This window comes from Cricetulus griseus, chromosome 2 (genome assembly GCF_003668045.3).
Source record: "Cricetulus griseus strain 17A/GY chromosome 2, alternate assembly CriGri-PICRH-1.0, whole genome shotgun sequence".
NCBI classification, from domain to species: domain Eukaryota; kingdom Metazoa; phylum Chordata; class Mammalia; order Rodentia; family Cricetidae; genus Cricetulus; species Cricetulus griseus.
Genome location: NC_048595.1, coordinates 188,533,195 through 188,554,124, shown reverse-complemented (window position 1 = coordinate 188,554,124; position 20,930 = coordinate 188,533,195). Strand labels below are relative to the sequence as shown.

Here is a 20,930-nt window from a genome sequence, read left to right as displayed (position 1 = left end):
ATTTTTTTGAGCTACTTAAAAACTGTAAAAACCATTCTTAGGTCAAGGACTCTATAAATAGAAGCAGACTGCATTTGGCCCATGGGTCACAGACTTAGTCCAAATACCTCACTATAAAGCTAGGAAATAGCTAGGCAGTGGTGGCCCATGTCTTCAATCCCAGCAATTGGGAGGCAGGGGCAGCCTGGTCTCTTCAAATTCGAGGCCATACTAGTACCTAAAGAGTTAAAAATGTCTTTTTCAGGGTCACTTGGTATTAGTGGCAGAGATAAAAAGAACACTTGTGTCCTCTTGACTGTTCTCTGGCCACTTTACACAATTCACCCCTCAGCTTACAATTCTAGGTGTAGTTTGGTCAGAACACTGTTGACAAAGATCACATGAGATAAATATTCATAGGTGATTTATACAGTAAAGCTTTTTCTTTTAATATTTTTCCCAATAGAAAAGAGATCATGGTTAAAATATTTTTTTCCATTGAGGTGGATAAAGTCAAATAACTAGATTTAACAGTTTGAGTTACTTCTGTAATTCAGACAGCTTGTTTGGTGGGCAATTTAATATTAAAGGGAAATCTTTATGTAATAAAATTTAAGAGTTAATGGAAGAAAGAAAGATTCTCAGATTGGCAGCCCTCAGAACCAGAAAAGGTTCAGAGAGCTCTCTTCCACAATGTTGGCAGAAAACAGAAATATGTTGCATGTAATTGGCTTCACTGGTTACAGGTCAGGGTTTGCCTATTTAAACAAGGTCTTATCAGCTGGTGGCCTGTGATGGCCTAAATCTCACATGCTTGTGAAGCACTCAAACTCTTCTAGTCCCCAGAAAAATATATATTCCTATGGGTAAGCTTACAGTTTGCATATGAAATTAAGTTACGGTTACCTTGGAAATTGTGGTATGAAGGCATCTTCAGGTTAAATTTAACTTAAGACAAGGTTGTACTTAAGAATTTCATTGTGTTATTAGCCATTCACCCTCATAGGCTTTAATTTCTTCTTTTAGACTGTTTCTGGGTATGTATGTAGCCTGGACTATTCTTGAATTCTTGATCCTTCTGCCAACTGCAGGATTATAGGTATATGCCACTATGCTAGCTTGTGTCCTTGTATAATTTTGAATACTGATTGGGATAATCTCAGAACATTTGAGAAAGCCTCAAATATCACTGAGAAATCTGATTAATTTGACACTGTGCAGACTACAGGTCAGAATGATTTAGGAATAATAACAACACAGAACATTTATTGGCTGCTTTGTTTATGCCACAGAGTGTTCTCATTTAAATTCCATGACAATTAGGTGAAAAATGCCCACTGTTATATCCATTTTAAAAGTTAAAGCAAAAGGAGATTAAATTATCTGCCCAAATCTGTCAATGGTGGCACACATCTTTAATCCCAGCACTCTGTAGGCAGAGGCAGGAGGATCTCTGTGAGTTCCAGGCCAGCCTGATCTACAGAGTGAGTTCTAGGACAGACAGGACTGTTTCACAGAGAAACCCTGTCTCAAAAAACAAAAAAAATTATTTGTTCAAGAAAGTAGTTAGGGCAGCATTAAATTTAGGCAGTTGGTAGCAAGAACTATACACATTCTTAGAGATTTTAAACAAAAATCAACAAGAACACAAAATTGGATAAATGTCAAAACAAAGCAAAATGCTCCTGATAATCAAATTAAACTTTCCATTTTTATAGATGAGGAAATGACTCCTCAAAATTAATAAACATATCCAATGGTATAGCTAGCTACTATGTGAATCAAGACTTTCTGTCCAGTTTCATAGCCACAAATTCATTTAGGATGAGATGTTCTTTTCAGTCCCAAAATGGTTTGTATGACTAAAACAACTCTAGCCTGATAGGGAATATTATTTTAAGGTGTGGTACTTTTGTTTATGTTACATTTGTTTAGCTTTGTGAAGCTGTGTTACTGGGCCTGTCTAAAACACATGATGGTCTGCTGAAGAGTTGAACAGTCAGCCAATTAGGGAAGCAGGAGTGAGAAATAGGCGGGGCTGGCAGGCAGAGAGGATAAATATGAGGAGAAACCTAAAAGAAAAGGTTCCGGAAACAAGAGAGGAAGGAGAAGGACTTCAGGGGATAGCCACCTGGCCACCTGGCCACCTGGCCACCAGGTCACCCGGCCACACAGCCAGACACAGAGTAAGAAGCAAAGAAAAAGTATGCAGGAATAGAGAAAGATAAAAGGCCTGAGGCCAAAGATAGATGGGATAATTTAAGAAAAGCTGGCAAAAAACAAGCTAAGCTAAGGCCAGGCATTTATAAGTAATAATAAGACTCCGTGTGTTTTAATTTGGGAGCTTGATGGTGGGTCCCCCAAAATCCAAAAGGGTAAAACATCCCACAACACTAGCCTTCAACCCCATTCCTCCAGGAGTCCATACCAACACTTGGGTCTGTGTTTCTTTCTGAATGCTGCTCTATTAACACTCGCACTTAGGCCTATAATAAAATATTTTTATTAAACCTCACCCGTGCTTCATAAACTGGATAGTCCTGAAATTCTTTTTTGCACCCAAGCTCCAAATTCCGGTTTGGCCTGAAGTTTCTAATGCAGGCAAACTCCTTAGGCTGCTGAGGGTGTCAGCACTGAGCTGTGTCTCTGACCTCTCACCTCTGTCAATATTACTGCAACGAAGTTCATACCTATACTCATCCATTTGAAACTTTCTTGAACACTTTGGATTAAGTTTGTGCCAAACACTTGAGATACAGAGGAACAGAACAGTCTGTCCCTATGAGGGGCAGCCATTCGAGCAGATTTTTGCTAATAATAACACGAAACTGGTGTCAAAACATAATGAGAACTGGATTTCACCCCTGGTGCCTGACAATTCGTCTTGAGATTCTTGGGTTCTAAGTAGGACTGGTGGGTCAATATTATTGGCAATATTTTAAAATCTTTGTTGTTTATATTAAAACACACATCGATTAGTATTACTGAAGAGCTTAAACCTTTCTAAACTATCCTGTTTAGTGACTTGGAAATGCGCAGGAATAACCGCGACAAAGCTAAACGGTTTCAATGGTCACTTTCACAGAGCCTCACAAAGTGCCTGTGGGGAGCGGTGCATCTTGGGACTTGTAGTCGTACCAGGATCAAGGAAACTGCAACTCCTCCCCGTTGAACTTTCTATCCCAGCAGTTTGGTTGGACCCTTACGCAAAAGCACAATTTGGTAACTTTTAGGTAACTCTCGGCTCTCGGTGTTTGCGCTAGGCTGGGGATGTGAAAGGCTCAAAGGCGCCGTAGGCTTCTCCTCGGGATGGGGCGGAGCTCTAGGTATTTTCGCGTCTCGGGATTGGCTAACTCTCGACTAGAAAAGGCGTTGCTGCTGTGCGTACTCATGGGCACTCGGGATCTCGGAAGAAGGTCTCGCGATAGTTTGGCGCAAAGGCTGGAGCCGCGTAGCGAGCGGTGGCAGCTGGCGAGGGCGGCGGGACCGCGGCCGGGAAGGGCCGGTCGGCCGGGAGCAGCGCGTGCCGCGGTGCCTCTCGGGTTGTGTGTCCGGCTGACCCGGCTCGGGCGTTGCGTGCGGACAGTGCGACCCCAGGGGAGCTGCGTCCGGGTCGGATCGGTGAGCGGTCGCTGTGCTTCACCTGGGCATCCGTGACAGGTGCAGAGCAGCGCGGCGCTGCGCTCGCTCGCTCGCTCCCAGGCCCGCCCCCCTGAGGCCTCGGCCGCCCGGCTCGGGATGAGCCGCGGGCCCCCACCGAGCGTCTGCGGCTTCGGGCGCCTGGCATCGCCGCTCTTCCGCGGCCGCCGCCCCTAGGGGAAGGCGCAGGGAGGTGGCTGAGCACGGGCATGAGCTGGCTGCGGCGTCTGCTGCGGGACTAGGACGCCGCCATGAACCTGCACCAGGTGCTGACGGGCGCCGTGAACCCCGGCGACCACTGCTTCTCGGTGGGCAGCGTCGGCGAGCAGCGCTTCACGGTGAGTGCCGCAACGAGCGAGCTAGCGAGCGAGGCCTGGAGCGGCCGACGCTTCGCTCGCACGGCCGTCCTCCGTGCTTTCTGGCTTTCAGAAATGTTAGTCTGACCCCCTGGGGCCAAAGTAGCGCCCCCCAAATGATAGTTGTGTCACGAGTTGGGGTGGGGGGGGCTTTTGGTTTTTCTCACAGCATGGGTCTGAATTGTCGAATTAATATACATTCCGTAGTTGGGATATGTTTCTCTCTCTCTTTTTTTCCAGTTCTAAGGTCAAGTCTTTGTAGTCTTAAAACAGTTGCTGATGATTAAACCAGCGCAAATAACAATATAATGAAAACAGTGCCTACTTATTTTTCTTAAAGTTCACCGACGAATAACTTTTCAAAGAAAATATTCTTCATTCATTCCTATCACCCTTTGAGTTAGCGGCAACGGCCTTGTAGCCCTTGAAAAGTTTTGAGGTAATTACTGACAGTTTCACCATTGTATTTTCAGCGTATCTCCTGTTTCCTAAGGGCAGGTTAAGATTTAGCCAAAGTGACTTGCTTTTCTCCCCCCCCCCCACCTTTTTTCCCCAGCTATTAGGACCAAAATTGTGTCGCATTTCTGGCTTTATCAGTATAATGACATTTCTATCTTAGTTTAGCTTTTCTAGTAATTTCAAGTCATAAGTCAGTAGTGGACTTGAGATCTTTAGTCTGAGCATATTTGTAGTGCTGATGAGTTTTGCTGCAACTTTTTGATTAAATGTAAATTCAATTTTGTACAGCTTAAACAAACAGCTTAACAGATGCCCATGCTTGGAATTAATTTCTCTGACGTGTGTGGGTGTGGGTGTATGGGTGTGTGGCTTTGTTGGACTAAGTGATACCCGGCCTTTAAAGTGGGCATTTAACGCTTAAACTATACTTTTAGAGATGTGTCAACCAAGCTCATTTTTTTTCCGGATAGAGACAGTGACTTCCCAGTGGGGTGGTATGTGACACTAGTAGTGTCAAGCTTCTACTTCTTGATTTTTGTCTAGCCTAAAATCCTCGGGGGAAGTGAGGGGAGGGGAGAGAGGTCTTAGCACTTGTCACCCCACAGCTGGACATTGCTGTCTGGTCTTATTTAAGGGAAGGAAGGAAATACAGCCTCCTTGGAGGTCATCCAGGCGAGAGATTATAGGGTAGAGGTGTATTACATTTTCTGCCTTCCCTTAGGCTTTGTGAGGGCTTTTCCAAGGCAAATGCTCTGAACTTGCAAAAAGCATTCCGAATGTACATAAGGCGGTATGGGTGCTTCAAAGGGTGTACCATACTAATAGTCCGTTTATACACTTATATGCATTAGCTGTAAAACCTCGGCCAATTGCTTCCATGTTGGTTTTCAGGAGCCAAGGGTTGTATAGCCATCTTATACTGTGTAACTTGTGGCCCAGTTCTGTTTTTAAAGTTAGTTTTTCCTAAAGCAAGCGTTGATGACCTTCTCCAAGCTGTTTGCTGATTGCTTCCAGATAAGCTTGCAATCAAATAAGTTGCACACATATTTATTCAAACACACACACATTTATTCACACACTAGAGACATAAACATGTATAAGTACATAAATTTGGTGTAAAGATCTCAGCCCTCTTTTATTTTGGTGGCAGTTTAAAGATTACAGTCTTTTTTTTTTTTCTGCAGTCAGCTGTAGTTCCATCTCAGCAAGTTTCTTGCCCTTAGTTTCCTTAATAAGTGGGTATACCTTATATTTTTTTAATCTTGAAATTACTCGTTTTCTCCGTCACGTTACGAACAGTCTGTTGTTTCCTCCCTTGAGATTTGTTCTTAACCTCTTGTTTGAGTGGGATTGAAGGCTCTGAGGAGCAAATCCTAGGCTTCTGGCATCCTAGTCAAGCATTCCAGTGAGCTCACTGTCCCCTACCTTTTGAGTTCTTATTTCTTCAGGAAGAAGAGCAAAAATTAATGATAGATTGTATATGAAGACTAAAAGTCCCTCTCAGTTGTAATTGTACTTGAGGCAGGGACTTGAAATATGGCAATCTCCCCTTGAAGGATTCCTTCATCCTTTGTGAACTTCATGATTTCTCTGACGATGAGCCTGTGTTTGCAATTCTTCCTTTTACACATTTGCTAATAGTTCAACTATTGTATTGGGGGACTATGAAGAACAAGATGGATTCCTATAGTAAAGACTTGACATACTTCAAATTGAATTTGAATGCCAGTTTTCATGTTTTAAAATTCAAAATTACTAATACAGGTTAGCATATCAAAACTTTTTTTCTTACTACATCAAATGCCATAAAACTAGTCTGGATTTGCCCTTAGAAAGCTACTAGTAGGCACTGACTATCTTACTTATGCTTTCAGAATGCTTTTATTTCATTATCAAGCAGTCTTGTCTTGAGTATGTATCCACAGTGGCTTCATTGTGAGTGCCTAGACAGTGACTGAGGTAGTAGTGATACGTAGTAGTTGAGTCATAACTGGTTTGGTTTCAAGCATGGTTCTTTATAATTAGGTTGGTTTTTTGTTTGTTTGCTTGATTTTGTTTTAATTTTTAAAAATTTTGTTTTTGTTTTTGTTCCGAGGATCAAACCAAAGGGTCTTGCACATGCTAAGGAATCCTCAACACTGTTTTCACCTTTTCTTTTGAGGTAGAGCCTGGCCGCACTGCCCAGGACTTGTGACCCTCCTGTCTGCTGACTAGCTGGGGCCACAGGTCTTTGTCATTAGTTGTTTTCTAACCTTTAAATTTCATTTTCCTATTTCTTTTCTTTTCTTTTTTTTTTTTTTTTCTTTTTTTTTTTTTTTTTGGTTTTTTTGAGACAGGGTTTCTCTGTGTAGCTTTGGAGTCTATCCTGGCACTCGCTCTGGAGACCAGGCTGGCCTCGAACTCACAGAGATCCACCTGCCTCTGCCTCCCGAGTGCTGGGATTAAAGGCGTGCGCTACCAATGCCCAGCTCATTTTCCTATCTTTTAATGAGACTGGTGTTTGTTACATGAAATGTTAACTCTTATTAAATTAAGGTTATAATTCACTGTACCTAATTCATGGTACTGTGAGTTCGAGGCAGCCTGGTCTATAGATCGAGTTCCAGGACTGACTTCATAGCTACTGAGAAACCCTGTCTCGAAAAACAAAACAAAACAAAATTTGTATTTGAGTCTGTAATATTTCTACTGAAGTTTTTTGAAATTTTTTTCATAGTTCATTTGTTACATGTTTTATCATCAACATAAAGTGAGGAACTAGAGGAGATAATGGGTTCATTGAGCCAAAATTATTTTTTCTTTGGTTACAGTAATGCTTCCCTCATTCTTTTATCCATCTTAATTTCCTTTGTGGTGGATGTAGAGGAAATGCTCTGTTTACAAGACAAAGTAATTTAAAAGAGACAGTTAATTAGAATCTAGGTGTCCTAATGTTTTGTGTAGAATGCTGACATAAAATACTTTTTCCTTTTGTAATTCATCCATACTTAGTGCTGACGATGTGTTTAGAAGAAATAGAAAGGGAGTTAACTTTTTAAAATTTTGTTACATTGTATGTATGTATGTGTCACATGTATGGTAGTCAGAGGACAGCTTGTAGGAGATTGTTCTCTTCATCTGCTGATGATTGACCTCAGGCTTCTTTGGATTGAATTGAGGTCATGAGGTTAGGTAGCAAGTACGTTGACTCTGAGCTGTCTTGCTGATTCAAGGAGGTTAATTTTTAAGAGACAAAAAGCTTGTGCTGTTATTTAGGATTTTCTTTCTCTGTAGTTTCAGGCTTTCTATAATATTAGACAACTCAGTGTGCTCACTCATGGGTAAATGGATCCAGTTATAAATTGAAAAATGTAACAATGGTTCTATGTTTTTTTGTTTTGTTTTGCTTTTAGGGTTTTTTTGGGTGAAGAGAGCTTCTCTTCCCCATCTTTCTGTGATAGTAATTATTCTTTGTGTGTTTTAGGGATGCTTTATTGGTGGCACTGTGATTGCTATATTGGGAAAAACAGAAAGGTTTTTCTTTGAATGGTGCATTTGTTTGTGTAGGGACATGTGAGTCTGTGGGTGAGGAGGTTATAGAAGGGGGAAAGTTTGCCTTTGTATCTGTCTGGAAGAAAACTGTTCATGGGACCTATAATGCCATTACAACTAAGTCAGTTGGGCTTTGTTTAAAATGTTTGGTTTATTTTATCAATTACTGTGATTTATAGAAGTAAGTACACTTAATAAAAATCATTAAAATAACAATAATTGTCAGTATTATGGTATTAGAAAAGAGAATAAACATTAATTATAACGTAATCAAACTTGCATCATTTAACTAGAACATATTCTAGAAAGAAAATTTTTGGGGGCATTTACCAGATATGGTTGATTAAAACAAAAGTTTCATGAAAACAAACTCGTGTCTTCGAGAAATCAGTTTCCAGATTAGAAGACTGGCTGTTACAATCTTGGATACATTTTGAAATTTAGCATACTCCTGATTACTGGACTCAGTTCTTCCTCTATGCATTGTATTCTGTTTACTCTGAGTTAGTAAATATTACTTGTACCTAACTGGATGGCTTACATCTGAAAACCTTCATTGTTAGGAACAAAGTATTCTAATTTATAGTTACTGTTTTGAGACAGGATTTTACTTTATAGCTCAGAATGACCTCCCAACCTCAGCCACCTAAGCACTGGCATTATTATATATGCTATTCTCCTGGATTGGTTAGCGATCTGACAGTAGTAGTTGGTGTATCAACTGTGACATACAAATATTTTGTGAGAGTGTATTTGATAATCCAGCACAGTGTTGTTGCTATTGTTTGTTTGCAGTGCTGGGAATTGAAACCAGGACCTGAAGCATGCTAAATACCCACTTTGTCCTTGAGCTCCATTTGGTAACTCTCCATATTATGGTCAGAGCACCATTAAGTGAGTTTTTGTGAATAATTTATTTCAGACAAGTCTATAAAACTAATGTTTAAATTTTGTTGACTTTTTATTTTTTGAGACATAACCCTGGCTGTCCTGGAACTCATTGTGTAGACCAGCCTGGCCTTGAACTCATAAAGATCTCCTGCCTCTGGTGAGATTGAAGGTATGCACCACCGTGTTGGCTTTTGTTGTTATTTTTGAAATAAGGTCTTATGTAGCCCAGGCTATCATCTCATTTACTAGGTAGCCAGGGCTGACATTGGATTTAGATCCCTTCTCAGCCTCACTAGTGCTGGGATTACTAAGGGAATGTACTAGCAGGCTGGCTCACAGTCCATTTTAAGGCTCTTTTCTTATTGGTATACTTTCATGTTTATCACCCTGACAGGCAATGTAAGTTCTAGAGGTTGAATTAATTTTAAATATTGACAAAACTACTTTAGGTAACTTTCAGATGATTCATATATATCTTATGAATTTTGTTAGCATAGACTTTATATACATGTATAGACTCAAAAATGCAAAACAAAAACTATCTCCAAATTAAAAAATCATGGCAGCGTTTCCACTTTCCACAAACTTTGTAAAACATTGCAGCAAGAAAGTTAATGTCTTCTTTCTTTTAGAAATGACATCTACTTATTTTTGTCATAGAACTTTAAGTACATATATGTGTGAAAAAAAATTAATGCAGGGTGAAGCCAGGGCTTCTTGCATGCAAGGTCATGCTCTACCTCTGATTACTCTGTCTGCTTTTGTATTTTCTAGCAGTTGACTTCTGATAGTGGAATTCATATCACTTCTGTGCTAAAGAATGTGGAAACCAGACCTTGAACCTTCTCCTTATTATTTAGCATGGTTATTTTTAGATATCTACATCTTATAATTTAGATAATTTGGCATGAGTTAATTTAGTAATAGTTTTTTGTTGTCAACAATTTTTAACTTTCTTGAACCTTCTTGTATTCTTGAGTCTAATCAAATCCAACACACTCTGTCTTTTTTTTGTTGTTGTTCCTTTTTGTATCTCTGTTCCTGGTTCCTAAGTAATACAAATAAAACTGGAAAATGCAACCATTTTTACCAACTTAAATGGGACCTCAAAGCTTCCCAGGCACCTGCCCACCTATCTGTTCATTTTTGTTTTATATCATGAAACCTCCCAGCCCAACATTCTGTTACTCATACACATCCATCTGGAGTCTATCAGGTGATCAGTCCCTCATTGTCAACTATAAGCTGAAAAAGTCACTGGATCAGCATCCTTTTTTTTTTTTTTTTTTTTTTTGTACAATTAATGATATACTCTGTACTATGTGTCCCAGGTTAATCCTTTTCCCTATGCTGTGGGTTTTATTTTTTCAAGTTATATTGGGGTCTTGGTCCTTTATTGTCTACATTCTTTTTTTTTATGGAATTTCCATGACATGCCTAAAATATTCATCTTAAAAAACAATACTTTCTGGAAGCCTGTGTCTCTTTAGTTGTCACAAGTGTCTTCTATATGTTGCTTTTTCTTTGGTGTTGTCAATTCACCACTGTTATAACTTCATTCATTCATCCTCTTTTCTCCTCTCTTTCTTTTTCTTCCTTCTACTTATGCTCAGTGTTCTTTCTATGGAACCTTTCACGATGATACTTTGTCCTTGGTCTTCTTTAGGGTGTATATTGCCTCTAGTGGTGAGATCCCTGTCTTAGAATTTCAAATTATAAATGATTCTTGGGTTTTTCACTTGAAGGTACCACAAATATGCAAATTCGTTGTTTAGACTTAGTTTCCCCTATTGGTGTTATCTTACAACCTTTCTTTCCTACCTTGTTTGGTTTGTTTTCCTATATCATTATCTTTGAGAATAGTTCTATCATCCAGTTGTTTCTTTCTTTCTGTCCTCCCAAGTACTGGGATTGAGGGTGTGTGCTACCACCACTCCGGTCCCTTCTGTTTTTCTAAACTAGAGGCTTGGTAGAATCCTTAGCACTCCTCCCTCCAACACTTTTCTCAAGTTCTGTAGAGTCTACCTACTAAATAACTTTCAGACCTCTTCACTTACCTTTGTCCTTACTACCTCAGTGAAATAACCTTTTAACCTAGGTCCTTTTATGTAGTCTTGCTTATCTCTAGTTTAACACTGCCAGAGCAGTGTTAAACTAGATAACTTCTCATTCCTAAAGCCTTAAAGAAGTCGTCTCTAGTCAAATTAGCTGTTCCTCCTTTGTTTATTTTGAGTCAAGGTCTCTCTACCTAGACCTATCTGGCTGTCCTGGAACTCATTATGTAGATCAGACTGGCCTTAAACTCACAGAGATTCACCTGCCTCTGTCTCCCAAGTGCTGGGATTAAATGCATTCACCACTACCATCCACTAATGTTTTTTATTTTTAAACTATAGCCTAGTTTTTTATTTCTAGGAGCCATGAGATCCTATGTCACTACATCCCAAGCAGCTAGAGAGGTAGGGAGTAGTAAATACTATGAGAACAAGTGGGACAGAGAGAGCATGGGCTGGTCAACTGCTCTAAAGGCTAAGCACATTATGGGCAGCGCCACACCTAGGCAGGTGGTCCTAAGAGATCTAACAAAGAATTCAGATTAGTCTATTTTTGGATTTTATAGTGTTAAATGATGTTTGATTTTAAATTTTGTGTTTGAGCTGCTGAGCTTCACCAGAAATCAGTCATTCATTCAATGAAGTTTGTCTTATTCTTAGGACAGAAGAATGTCCATCAATTTCTGAAATTTCTCTAAGCATACTTCTGCTGTTTTATACTATGTATTTTATGCAAAATGATATTCTCAAAATTCAGGATTATAAAAATAAAGGTATCACTAAACTGAAAAATATTAGACAATGTGCTGCATATCTTTTTTCATCAAATATCCAGTCAAGATTTTTTAGATAAAAAACCAAGCATATCCATCTCACTAATACAAATTTGCTTTTACCTTTTATAAATGTTAAGAATCTGTGTTTGTCAAATAATTGTTTTAAAATACTTATTAAATGTTTGATTTTTATACCTATTTTACATATCTGTGTGCCTTGGACCATGTAATAATTTCTCAGTTGGAAAAAGTTTTAAGAAGCCCTGAGTTAGACAAAGACCAAATAAATAAAAGTTAGATAAGTGACCTTGAGGCAGAAAAAGGAACAGAAGGAAGAGCAGTGTGAGGACAACCAGGTATAGGAAGGAAACAAAGTGCCTGAGATGGGTTTGTAGAAGGATGATCACTTAGGGTACTGTCCTGCTAAGGAGTTGGGGCTTTCATTCAAAGTGTAGTGGGAAACTTCAAAATTTAAGCAGGGATTATAACTTGATGCTGTAGAAATCTTTAGAAGTCAGTTTGTTGGTTTTTTTGCCGGGGGAGGGGAGGTTGTTTGAAAACAGACAGGGATGTAAGCAATTGGATTGTTAACAGTAGGGCAGGAGACAGATGAAATTACAAACATGGTTGATGATATTCAGTGAAAATGGAAGAAATGCATGTGATTGCTTTCAGATGGGGCTGATTTGGAGTAGATTTACATATAGGAAGGAAAGAAAGTATAGTTCTAATAAAACTTGTCTCAAAAGCAGTTAAAATTTATGTGTTTTAAAAAATACTTAATGATAGTTTACTATATATTTTCTTGAAATGTGTATCAATTTTATTTTTCTTTTTTAGGCCTATGCATCTGGATGCGACATTGTAATACTGGGAAGTAATTTTGAAAGATTACAGATCATCCCAGGCGCTAAGCATGGAAATATCCAAGTGGGATGTGTAGACTGTTCAATGCAACAAGGCAAGGTTTGTAATCTTGTGGTAACATGTAGATTTGTTTTAAGTATCTTTTTTTTCAGAATAATCTCTGAAATATATATTTCCTATTCAAATTAAGCCTCCTTTCCAAGGATAAAGCTTTACATTTCTTTGGCTCTCTAAGATGCATTTTGGAGAATGTCAGAATTTCTGATGATGATCTTTTGTTGTTTTAAAATATCTAACAATTGATGCCCAAAGACTTGCACCTGGATTTAACAGTTGGTTGTGAGCTGCTTAACATGGCTTCTGGGAGAAATGAGTAGGTCTTTTGCAGGAGTAGCAAGTACTCTTAAGTCAGTGAGCCATCTCTTCAGCCCGTTCTTGAGTTTTGAGACAAGGTCACATTGTAACCCAGCTTGTTCTGGAACTCACAATGCAAACCAGACTGGCCTTGAACTCACAGCAGTCCCACTGTCTGTTTCTTGAATGTTGAAATTACAGGCATGAACTATCACACTCAGTTAGGAATTCTGTTTTTGTATAATTTTAAGATATAGCACAATCTTCTCTACTAATTGAGATAAAAGCATAATGCTTTGTACCTATAAACATGTCTAAAGCTTAGTATGTTGGTATTAGAAAACAAAATCAAGGCTAGATGGTAGTGGCACATGCTTTTAATCCCGGTTCTTCGGAGGTAGAGGCAGGTGGATCTGAGTTCAAGGCCACCTTGGTCTACAAAGTGAGTTCCAGGACAGGCAATTATATACAGAGAAACAACAAACAAAAAACAACAATATAAAACAAAAATCTCCTGAGAGGTTAGCATTCTTAAAAAGGAAAAAAAAATAGCATTTATTTCAAAATACAAATCATTTGGTAGACATTCTTTATATGCAAGTATTTATTTTAGTAACTTCTGGAAAACATTGAAAGAATACATACACTAAAATCTGGGGTGTTTTGTTAATTTTTAGGCCTAAGAAAACTTCTAGGGCTTCTATTTGTATATGAAAAGTAAAAATAGTAAATTTAAAGTAAAATAACAAAGCAAATACAAAAGAAACAATATATAGTTCTTGTTGACCATTTAAAATATAGTTGTGTAGAGTGTCCTGCTAGGAGTCATACCAGGCAAAATACATACCTTGAAATTGCACCAAGTAAGTATAGAAGATTAGGTTTATTTATTTATTGTTTTTTGAGACAGGATCTGGCTACCTTGGAACTTGCTATATAGAACATGCAGGCCTTGAACTCACAGATCTGAATGCTTTTTTGTGCTGGGATTAAAGACATGCACCAGCATGTTAGGAACCTACTTAATAATACGTTTGATAAAAGTTTTATCTATTTCAGTCTTTACCTGTTTGTTGTACTGTTGTCTTTTATCACTGTATAGCTTTTTTTTTTTTCAATATAGTTACAAATGTCTCTCATATATCTGCCACTTGTATAGACAGACCTTAACAAAGCTGCACACATGGCTGCTCTTTACTTTAAAATTCTAAAATTCAGAGAGGTGGTTTTGTTGTTGTTTTATTTTGTATTTTTTTTCCTTTCATGCTTTTAGTGTTTGCTAGTAGCTCTGTAGTTCTCTAATCTCTTGTTACTATTAAAAACTTATATAAATATCATTCAGATTCATAGAGCTAAATAATGTTGGAAATGTGATAACTTCCAGCAAGATTTTTTTTTGAATGAAAATTTACTAAGTTATATGATTGTCTAGGTTAAGATGAAGTCATTTGGTTTTACGATCAAACTAAAAAAAAGATAAATTTCCTTATTAACAGATAAGTGTCTTGACATTTAAAGTGTCAAGAAGTCAACCAGGATGGCACATTACCTCTAGTCCCAGCTACTCTGGAGGCTGAAGCAGGAGTATTTCTTGAGTCTAGGAGCTACAGCCCATCTTGTATCTGTACTAGGTTTGATATAATATAGTGGCTTCCTGGGAGTAGGGGACCACAGGGTTGCCTAAGGAAAGGTGAATAGTTCCTTAAAGAGTCAGGAAGAAAATTTTTAGGGTCTGGTGCTAAGGTACTTCTGTCTTTAAGGAAGAGAACACTACTTGACATCAGCACCAGTATTTTATCAACATATGTTCTTTGTATTCACCAAATTATTCTGAGAAAATATATATAAATAAGATAAATATATATCTTATTTATCAACTTCAAATATTCTTCTCATTAACTTGCAAAAGTTCAAGTTGCTCACATTGGCAGGAATCATTGTGTACTATGGCTCAAACCTATCTTTTAGTCTTCTGTTCATCATTCTGTTATAAAGAACTCTTCTAGCTAGTTTGGTCATGAGTCATCTGCAAATATGTGTTGCTTCTTTTAATCTTTATAACCGTGTTCATAATATGCCCTCATTTCCATTTTCAAAACTAACTCATGCTTAGAGCCCAGGATTTCCTAGTTCATCATGGTATTACTGATTTGTATATTCTACAAACTCAGTACATTTAAAATATTTGTTTTAATATTTTGTATATGTAATATCTTCAACTCTTAGTCCCCCTCCATTAGACTATATTGTTCTTTTATGTGTCTATTCTTTACCATGTAGCTGGTTTGGACCTCTATGTAGACCAGACTAACCTTGAGCTCACAGAGATCGGCCCACCTCTTCCTCTGGAGTGCCACCATGCCCAACTGTCTACTTTATTTATGTATTTATTTTGGTCTGTTTGGTTTAATTTTTGTCTCATTTTTGAGGTAGTTTCAACTATGTATCCAAGGCCAATCAGTAAGCTGTGATCCTTCTGCCTTAGCCTTTTCCAGTTGTGGGATTACAGATTTCTGCCACAGTGTCTAGCTGATTTCTGGTATTTTGATGGGGTTCATTCAAGCTATTTTAGTTCCTTAAAGACTAAATTTAAGAAATAATTAAGCATGCAACTCAGTTATGGGTACATACACAGAGCCCTGGGTTCGAATCATGTATCCCTGCCAAAAAATGAAGAAAGAAGAAATTTAAAAAACAAAACAAAAATGTTAAAAATTATACTCGGGGGATTGATAAAGAATAAATCTTAACTTTATTTTTATTTTATTTATTTATTTATTTTGGTTTTTCAAGACAGGGTTTCTCTGTGTATCTTTAGAGCCTATCCTGGAACCAGCTGGTAAACTAGGCTGGTCTCAAACTCACAGAGATCCATCTGCTTCTGCCTCCCAAGAGCTGGGATTAAAGACGTGCACTACCACCACCCAGTTTAAGTTCAATTTTTATGAAGTTAAATTATTTGTTGGTAGAATTATGGATTCCAAAGATAGATGATCTTAAAAGTCATTTTTAAATGTCAGATTTCATATTTGGCAAAGGTTGTATTTACATGGTTTTCTTCTGTGAGGAAAATAATTGACATTATAGTGCATATTATTGATTATTACAATCAAGAATCTATGAATGTTCTTTTCATTTTTCAACATAGGACTGTTAGAAAGATAGTGTTATATATTACAAATGCAGATAGAGAAATCTCTGAAAATATATGCAGTGCTGGGATTCTGATCTCATATGATGGTCTTCAAAATGAGCATTCTTGAGTACTAATGGCTGGAATCTTGTATTTACATATTTAAAATGTAGCTAGAATAGTTATTTCATTTGCTTCTTTGATCTGTAAATATGTTAATCTATTTCTAATTGTCTTTCTTTTTAAAAGATTGCAGCATCCTATGGAAATGTTATCTCTGTTTTTGAACCAGTCAGTCTTCGGAAAAAAAGGAAAAATTTGGTCAGTAATTTATTTTCTTTTAGGAATTGAAGTATATGCAGTATAAAAAAGTCAATGTGCCCATGTGATAAACTAGTATAAGCTATGGACTATATATAATTGAAGATAAATGTTAAGTTCAGTGTTCATATTAAAATGTAATTAAATTTTCTTTTGGAATTGAATTATACTATTGTGTCAACCAAATGTCATAAAGTGTTCTGACAGTTTTATTTCCTAATAGGCAAAGAATTGGTAACTTAAAGTTTGGAAGTTACTTTATTGCTACTATGAGACACTGTTGTTTAGCCATAAGTGGCACTTTGTTCTTGGTTTATAGAACACACTTAAGCAGTTTTCTGCCTTTTCATGTTTATTATTCTTAGAATTACATGATTTGCTTTCAGTATTAAGACATTTCTAGCACTTAGCTTTTTTTTTTTTTTTGCTTTTATTATGTTGTGTGATATAGTTGCTATCAGGTCAGTAAATGTTCTTTATAAGGAAAATATATAAGAAATTAGAAAGTTTGTTAACTAATAGTTTATAAATATAACAGATGAGCCACATTCTTTTGCATGTCTTTGTAGTCATCATTAATATTAAGTCAGTGATTCCTAAGCTGTATGAAAGCATCAGCATAGTGAAGTGAAAGAATAAGGATAGAAGATATAGGATTGATTTCTGTTTTGTTGGTTTTACCTATGTGATCTTACTTGAGGCTGCCTGTGACCCTCTTTGCTTGAATTGTTAATAGGATGATATAGTACAGATCAGCAATGTAGGGAATTAAATAATGTTTTAATGGTTAGAAATACCCATATGTAGCTTCTGATGATTTGGGGGTCATTTTTGCTTGAATCAGTAGTATCTTACAAATTACTACCCCCCTCCCAACACTTTCCCCTTCTTTTTGAGACAGAATCTTGCCCTTTAGCCCAAGACAAGCCTGGAACTCAGTATGAGTTCAGATTAGCCTTGCATGCTCAATTTTCCTGTCTCAGCCTCCCAAGTGCTGGGTTTACAGGCATGTGCCATTATGCCAGGCATTCATCAGCATTCAGTTTCATGAAGAGTTTTCAAAATTCTCTCTGATTTCTGTCAATGTCTATAAATTATCTAGTTAATCCAGTATTAGAGGGCCTTACCCCTGTATTAAGTGATTAATTTAAGTTGGAAGTACTAAACTATGCTTTTAAAGTTTTCATTACATTTATTTAACTGGGGAGATTATGTCAATTGTGGAGGCCAGAGGACAATTTGTAGGCATTCTCTCCTCTCATCACATAGATGCAGGAGATCTGTTGTAAGTTGTAAGACTTGGTGACAGCAGCTTTTACCCTGAGCCATCTTGCCAAACCTTAAAGTATATTTTAAAGACGGTTACCTTCCCAAGAACTGTAGAAGTACTTTCTAGTCAGGACTTCGAGACTTACTAATTATGATCCATCTGCCTCTGCTTTCCAAGTGCTGGGATTAAAGGCATGTACCACCACTGCCTGGCTACTTTATATCTCTTAATGTAATTTTCTCAATCTGGTAGCAAGGAAAAAAACTATAAAACTATAACTATCTATTATTCAACCCCATCAGAGACCCAAAAAGGGTATAATATTAACTTGAGTAAACAGGAAGTGCACAACAAGCAACTTCTAAAACTCTAGAAATGACAGGAACAGCTGACGGGCTTTACAGTCACCCAAAGGTTCTCCTGCAGTGTTGGGAGTATTCATTTTCAGCCTTCAGGCCTAGAATACCTGACAGACGTTTTTGTGAAGCAGGAATCTTGAAGAACTGTCCTACTTGTCTTGGCAAAGTTTGGCATTTGCCTTATTTTGTGTCCTGCTTGTCCAATTTGGACATCATACTATCAGCAGTTGAGGCAGTTACCACTTGTTCAGTGGGTAACTTTGCTACAATGAAAACAAACTCCATATGGAGGTTCTTTGATGCCTGTCATCCTTTTTTGAAGTAAATTGGTGCTGCCAGGAGCAGACGTGTCTCACTGTCATGAAAAGCCGTATGTTATTAAAACATCTTAAATGCCATATTCCATAACTCTCTGAAGTGTTTGAAGACCATCTGTCTATCTAAAAAAAATACATTTCTGTTTGACCTTGAAAACATACCTAACATGGCTACAAATTTGATTGTTATAGATGACTAACTTCTAACCTATATTTCTTGATTATTTTAAACAGTTTGTAATAATGGCCTTTAAGGGCTAGAATTTTACATTGCATTTTAAAATGAGCTGCATAGGTACACTACCTTAAGAGTAGAAACAAACATACAATATGTTAAAACAAAAATAAAACCTTGAATTTGTACCAATATACAAAAATATCATAAACAAGAATGGAAATATATACACTATAGCAAAAGTAACCTTAAATTTGTATCAGTATATAAAAATCCATACCAATGTAAAATATTTAGACTAGTAGTTGCTTTCATTAATTTAAAAGTAGATTCACTAATCTATCCCTTTATCCTGTCATTCCTATATCTACCTTTTTTTTTTTTCCAGAACAAGATCCCTGAATCTAATCTCTTTTGTTTAGTTTCCTCCCTGACTGTGACCAATAACAACTTGCAACCACAACCCCCTAACTGATGATAAACATCCATAATCCATGGAATGACCAAAAAACACACCCCACCTCTTGGGAATGTAGGAGTTGTGTTCTTAAAATTACTTACTGTTGTCTGGGGGTGACAGTATCTTTAGAGGACCCTGAGAAAATTGAGATAATGGAAAGTGTAGAGCTTATCTGTAGTCCCACCTGGAGTAGTCTGTGAGGCTGGACCATCTCAACCAGCAGCTTTGAAGTTGTTCTGGATGCATAATTTCAAGAAAACTACAACAGACATTCTGAGAGGCTGAATCACTTAGGCTACTTGTCTTTTTTGGTGTCTGGTCCTTTTTTTTGTTTTGTTTTTGAAAATACACAAAGTTTTAAAGGTAACATCTGCATTAACACAAGTATAGAATGTGTGGTACACACGAATCAGCTAAAGATGATTTTTCGTTTATTTTTTGTTTTGTTTTGAGCAGGTAAAAGGCACCTGTCAACTTTATAAGTCCATTTGGACTGTATAAACAAACTATAATATAAATCTCTATCCATGCCATATGAAACGATTCATGTAATAATAAGTCATGAGGACTCTGTAGCCAACAAGATTTATCATGTCTCATCTTGTCTCAGAGCTCTTCCCATGTCAAGTGATCAATATATGTGGCACCTGTCATCTTTCTTGGCTTCTTTCTTCATATTTGTAGCCAATATTGTTAGGAGGTCTCCCCCAATCAAATCTGATCTTCATTAATTTTGAAGAGAACCATAACGTTTTGTTTCCTGTGGAAACAAAGGCTTCTCCTCCAGTACAACATATTTTTCTGACTTCCATTTTGAAGTTAAGAAATTCTTAAAATATATAGGTTGGTTTAATTTAAGAGTTTTCATAATCCATTGTCTCTCAGAAGCTATTGCTTTTTATACATTACCATTTTAAAAATTCAAAGTTGTATGCAGCAACTATCTGTTGAATGAAGAAATTGGTTTTGTTAAAATGCCTTTATTTATAAGAATAGATTAATTTAAAAACTATTTTTTCTTTTTAATCAAGTTGAGTATTATTCTTTTCTTCTTTTGGTTTTTGAGACAGGGTTTCTCTGTGTAGCTTTGAAGCCTGTTCTTGAACTTACTCTTGTACACTGGGCTGGCCTCCAACTCACAGAGATCTGCCTTACCTCTGCCTCCCAGGTTCTGGGATTAAAGGGCTGCACCACCACCACCGCCTGTCTTGAGTATTCTTGATGAATATAATAGTGTAAGATACTCAGTAAGATCAAGCTAGTTGTTTGTTCCACAATATTATTTCCCCTTGAAGGGGAAAACTGGAAAGAACAGAGTTGAACAAAATCTGTTAATACTGAAATATAGTTTCAAACATTCCTTAAATCCTTATACAAAAGATATTCTCATTTTTCTTATACACTCTGGAATACTCTTTTGAGATGGTGTTTCTTTATGAGAGTTATACTTTGAGTTACTGTTGGTGCTGGGAATGTAGCTCAGGAATAGAGGGATAGAGTGCTTGTTTAGTGTGTGCAAAGCTGTAAGTTCAGTTCTCAGCACTGCAAATAGCAGTAATATAACTATTCCTATTCTTTATAAATTATTAGTAAATTCTTATGTTCAGCTCTTACCTTAGGACTGTCCAAAACTGTGGGCATATGATTGTATTCATCTATGTGTCTAGTTCTATGAAAGGCTCTGATATTCATTGTGATTGAGAGCTATTCTGGCAGTGTCCATGTTTCCTGAAAAGGTATTCTGTAGTCCACATGTGGTATCAAATCACCTTAAGTATTGGTTTAAAGTCCATATTCCCATGCTTCATAGTGCACTTTTTGAACCTGATAGCTTTGGAAACTTTGAACTTTTAATAAATATCATAGGCTATTCTTTGTTGTATGGAAGTGTGAGGGGCATTGCAGTAAGGCAGTATTTATGGGTTAATTTTTTATGATTATTTTTATTTACAAACTTTTTATAGTAATGCATAACACATACACACTCAC

At 37.3% G+C, this 20,930-nt stretch overlaps 1 protein-coding gene across 2 annotated transcripts in view; it reads left to right on the top strand.

The window, feature by feature from the left end:
- Window positions 1-3,449: 3,449 nt before the first annotated feature.
- Window positions 3,450-20,930, top strand: part of Dmxl1 (Dmx like 1) — a 134,690-nt gene continuing 117,209 nt past the window's right edge. For both annotated transcript variants that reach the window (XM_027400878.2, XM_027400879.2), the window contains exons 1-3: window positions 3,450-3,956; window positions 12,526-12,651; window positions 16,289-16,360. In XM_027400878.2, coding sequence (XP_027256679.1) covers window positions 3,870-3,956; window positions 12,526-12,651; window positions 16,289-16,360 — 285 coding nt within the window. In that variant the 5' untranslated portion in view covers window positions 3,450-3,869. The remainder of the gene's footprint in view (window positions 3,957-12,525; window positions 12,652-16,288; window positions 16,361-20,930) is intronic.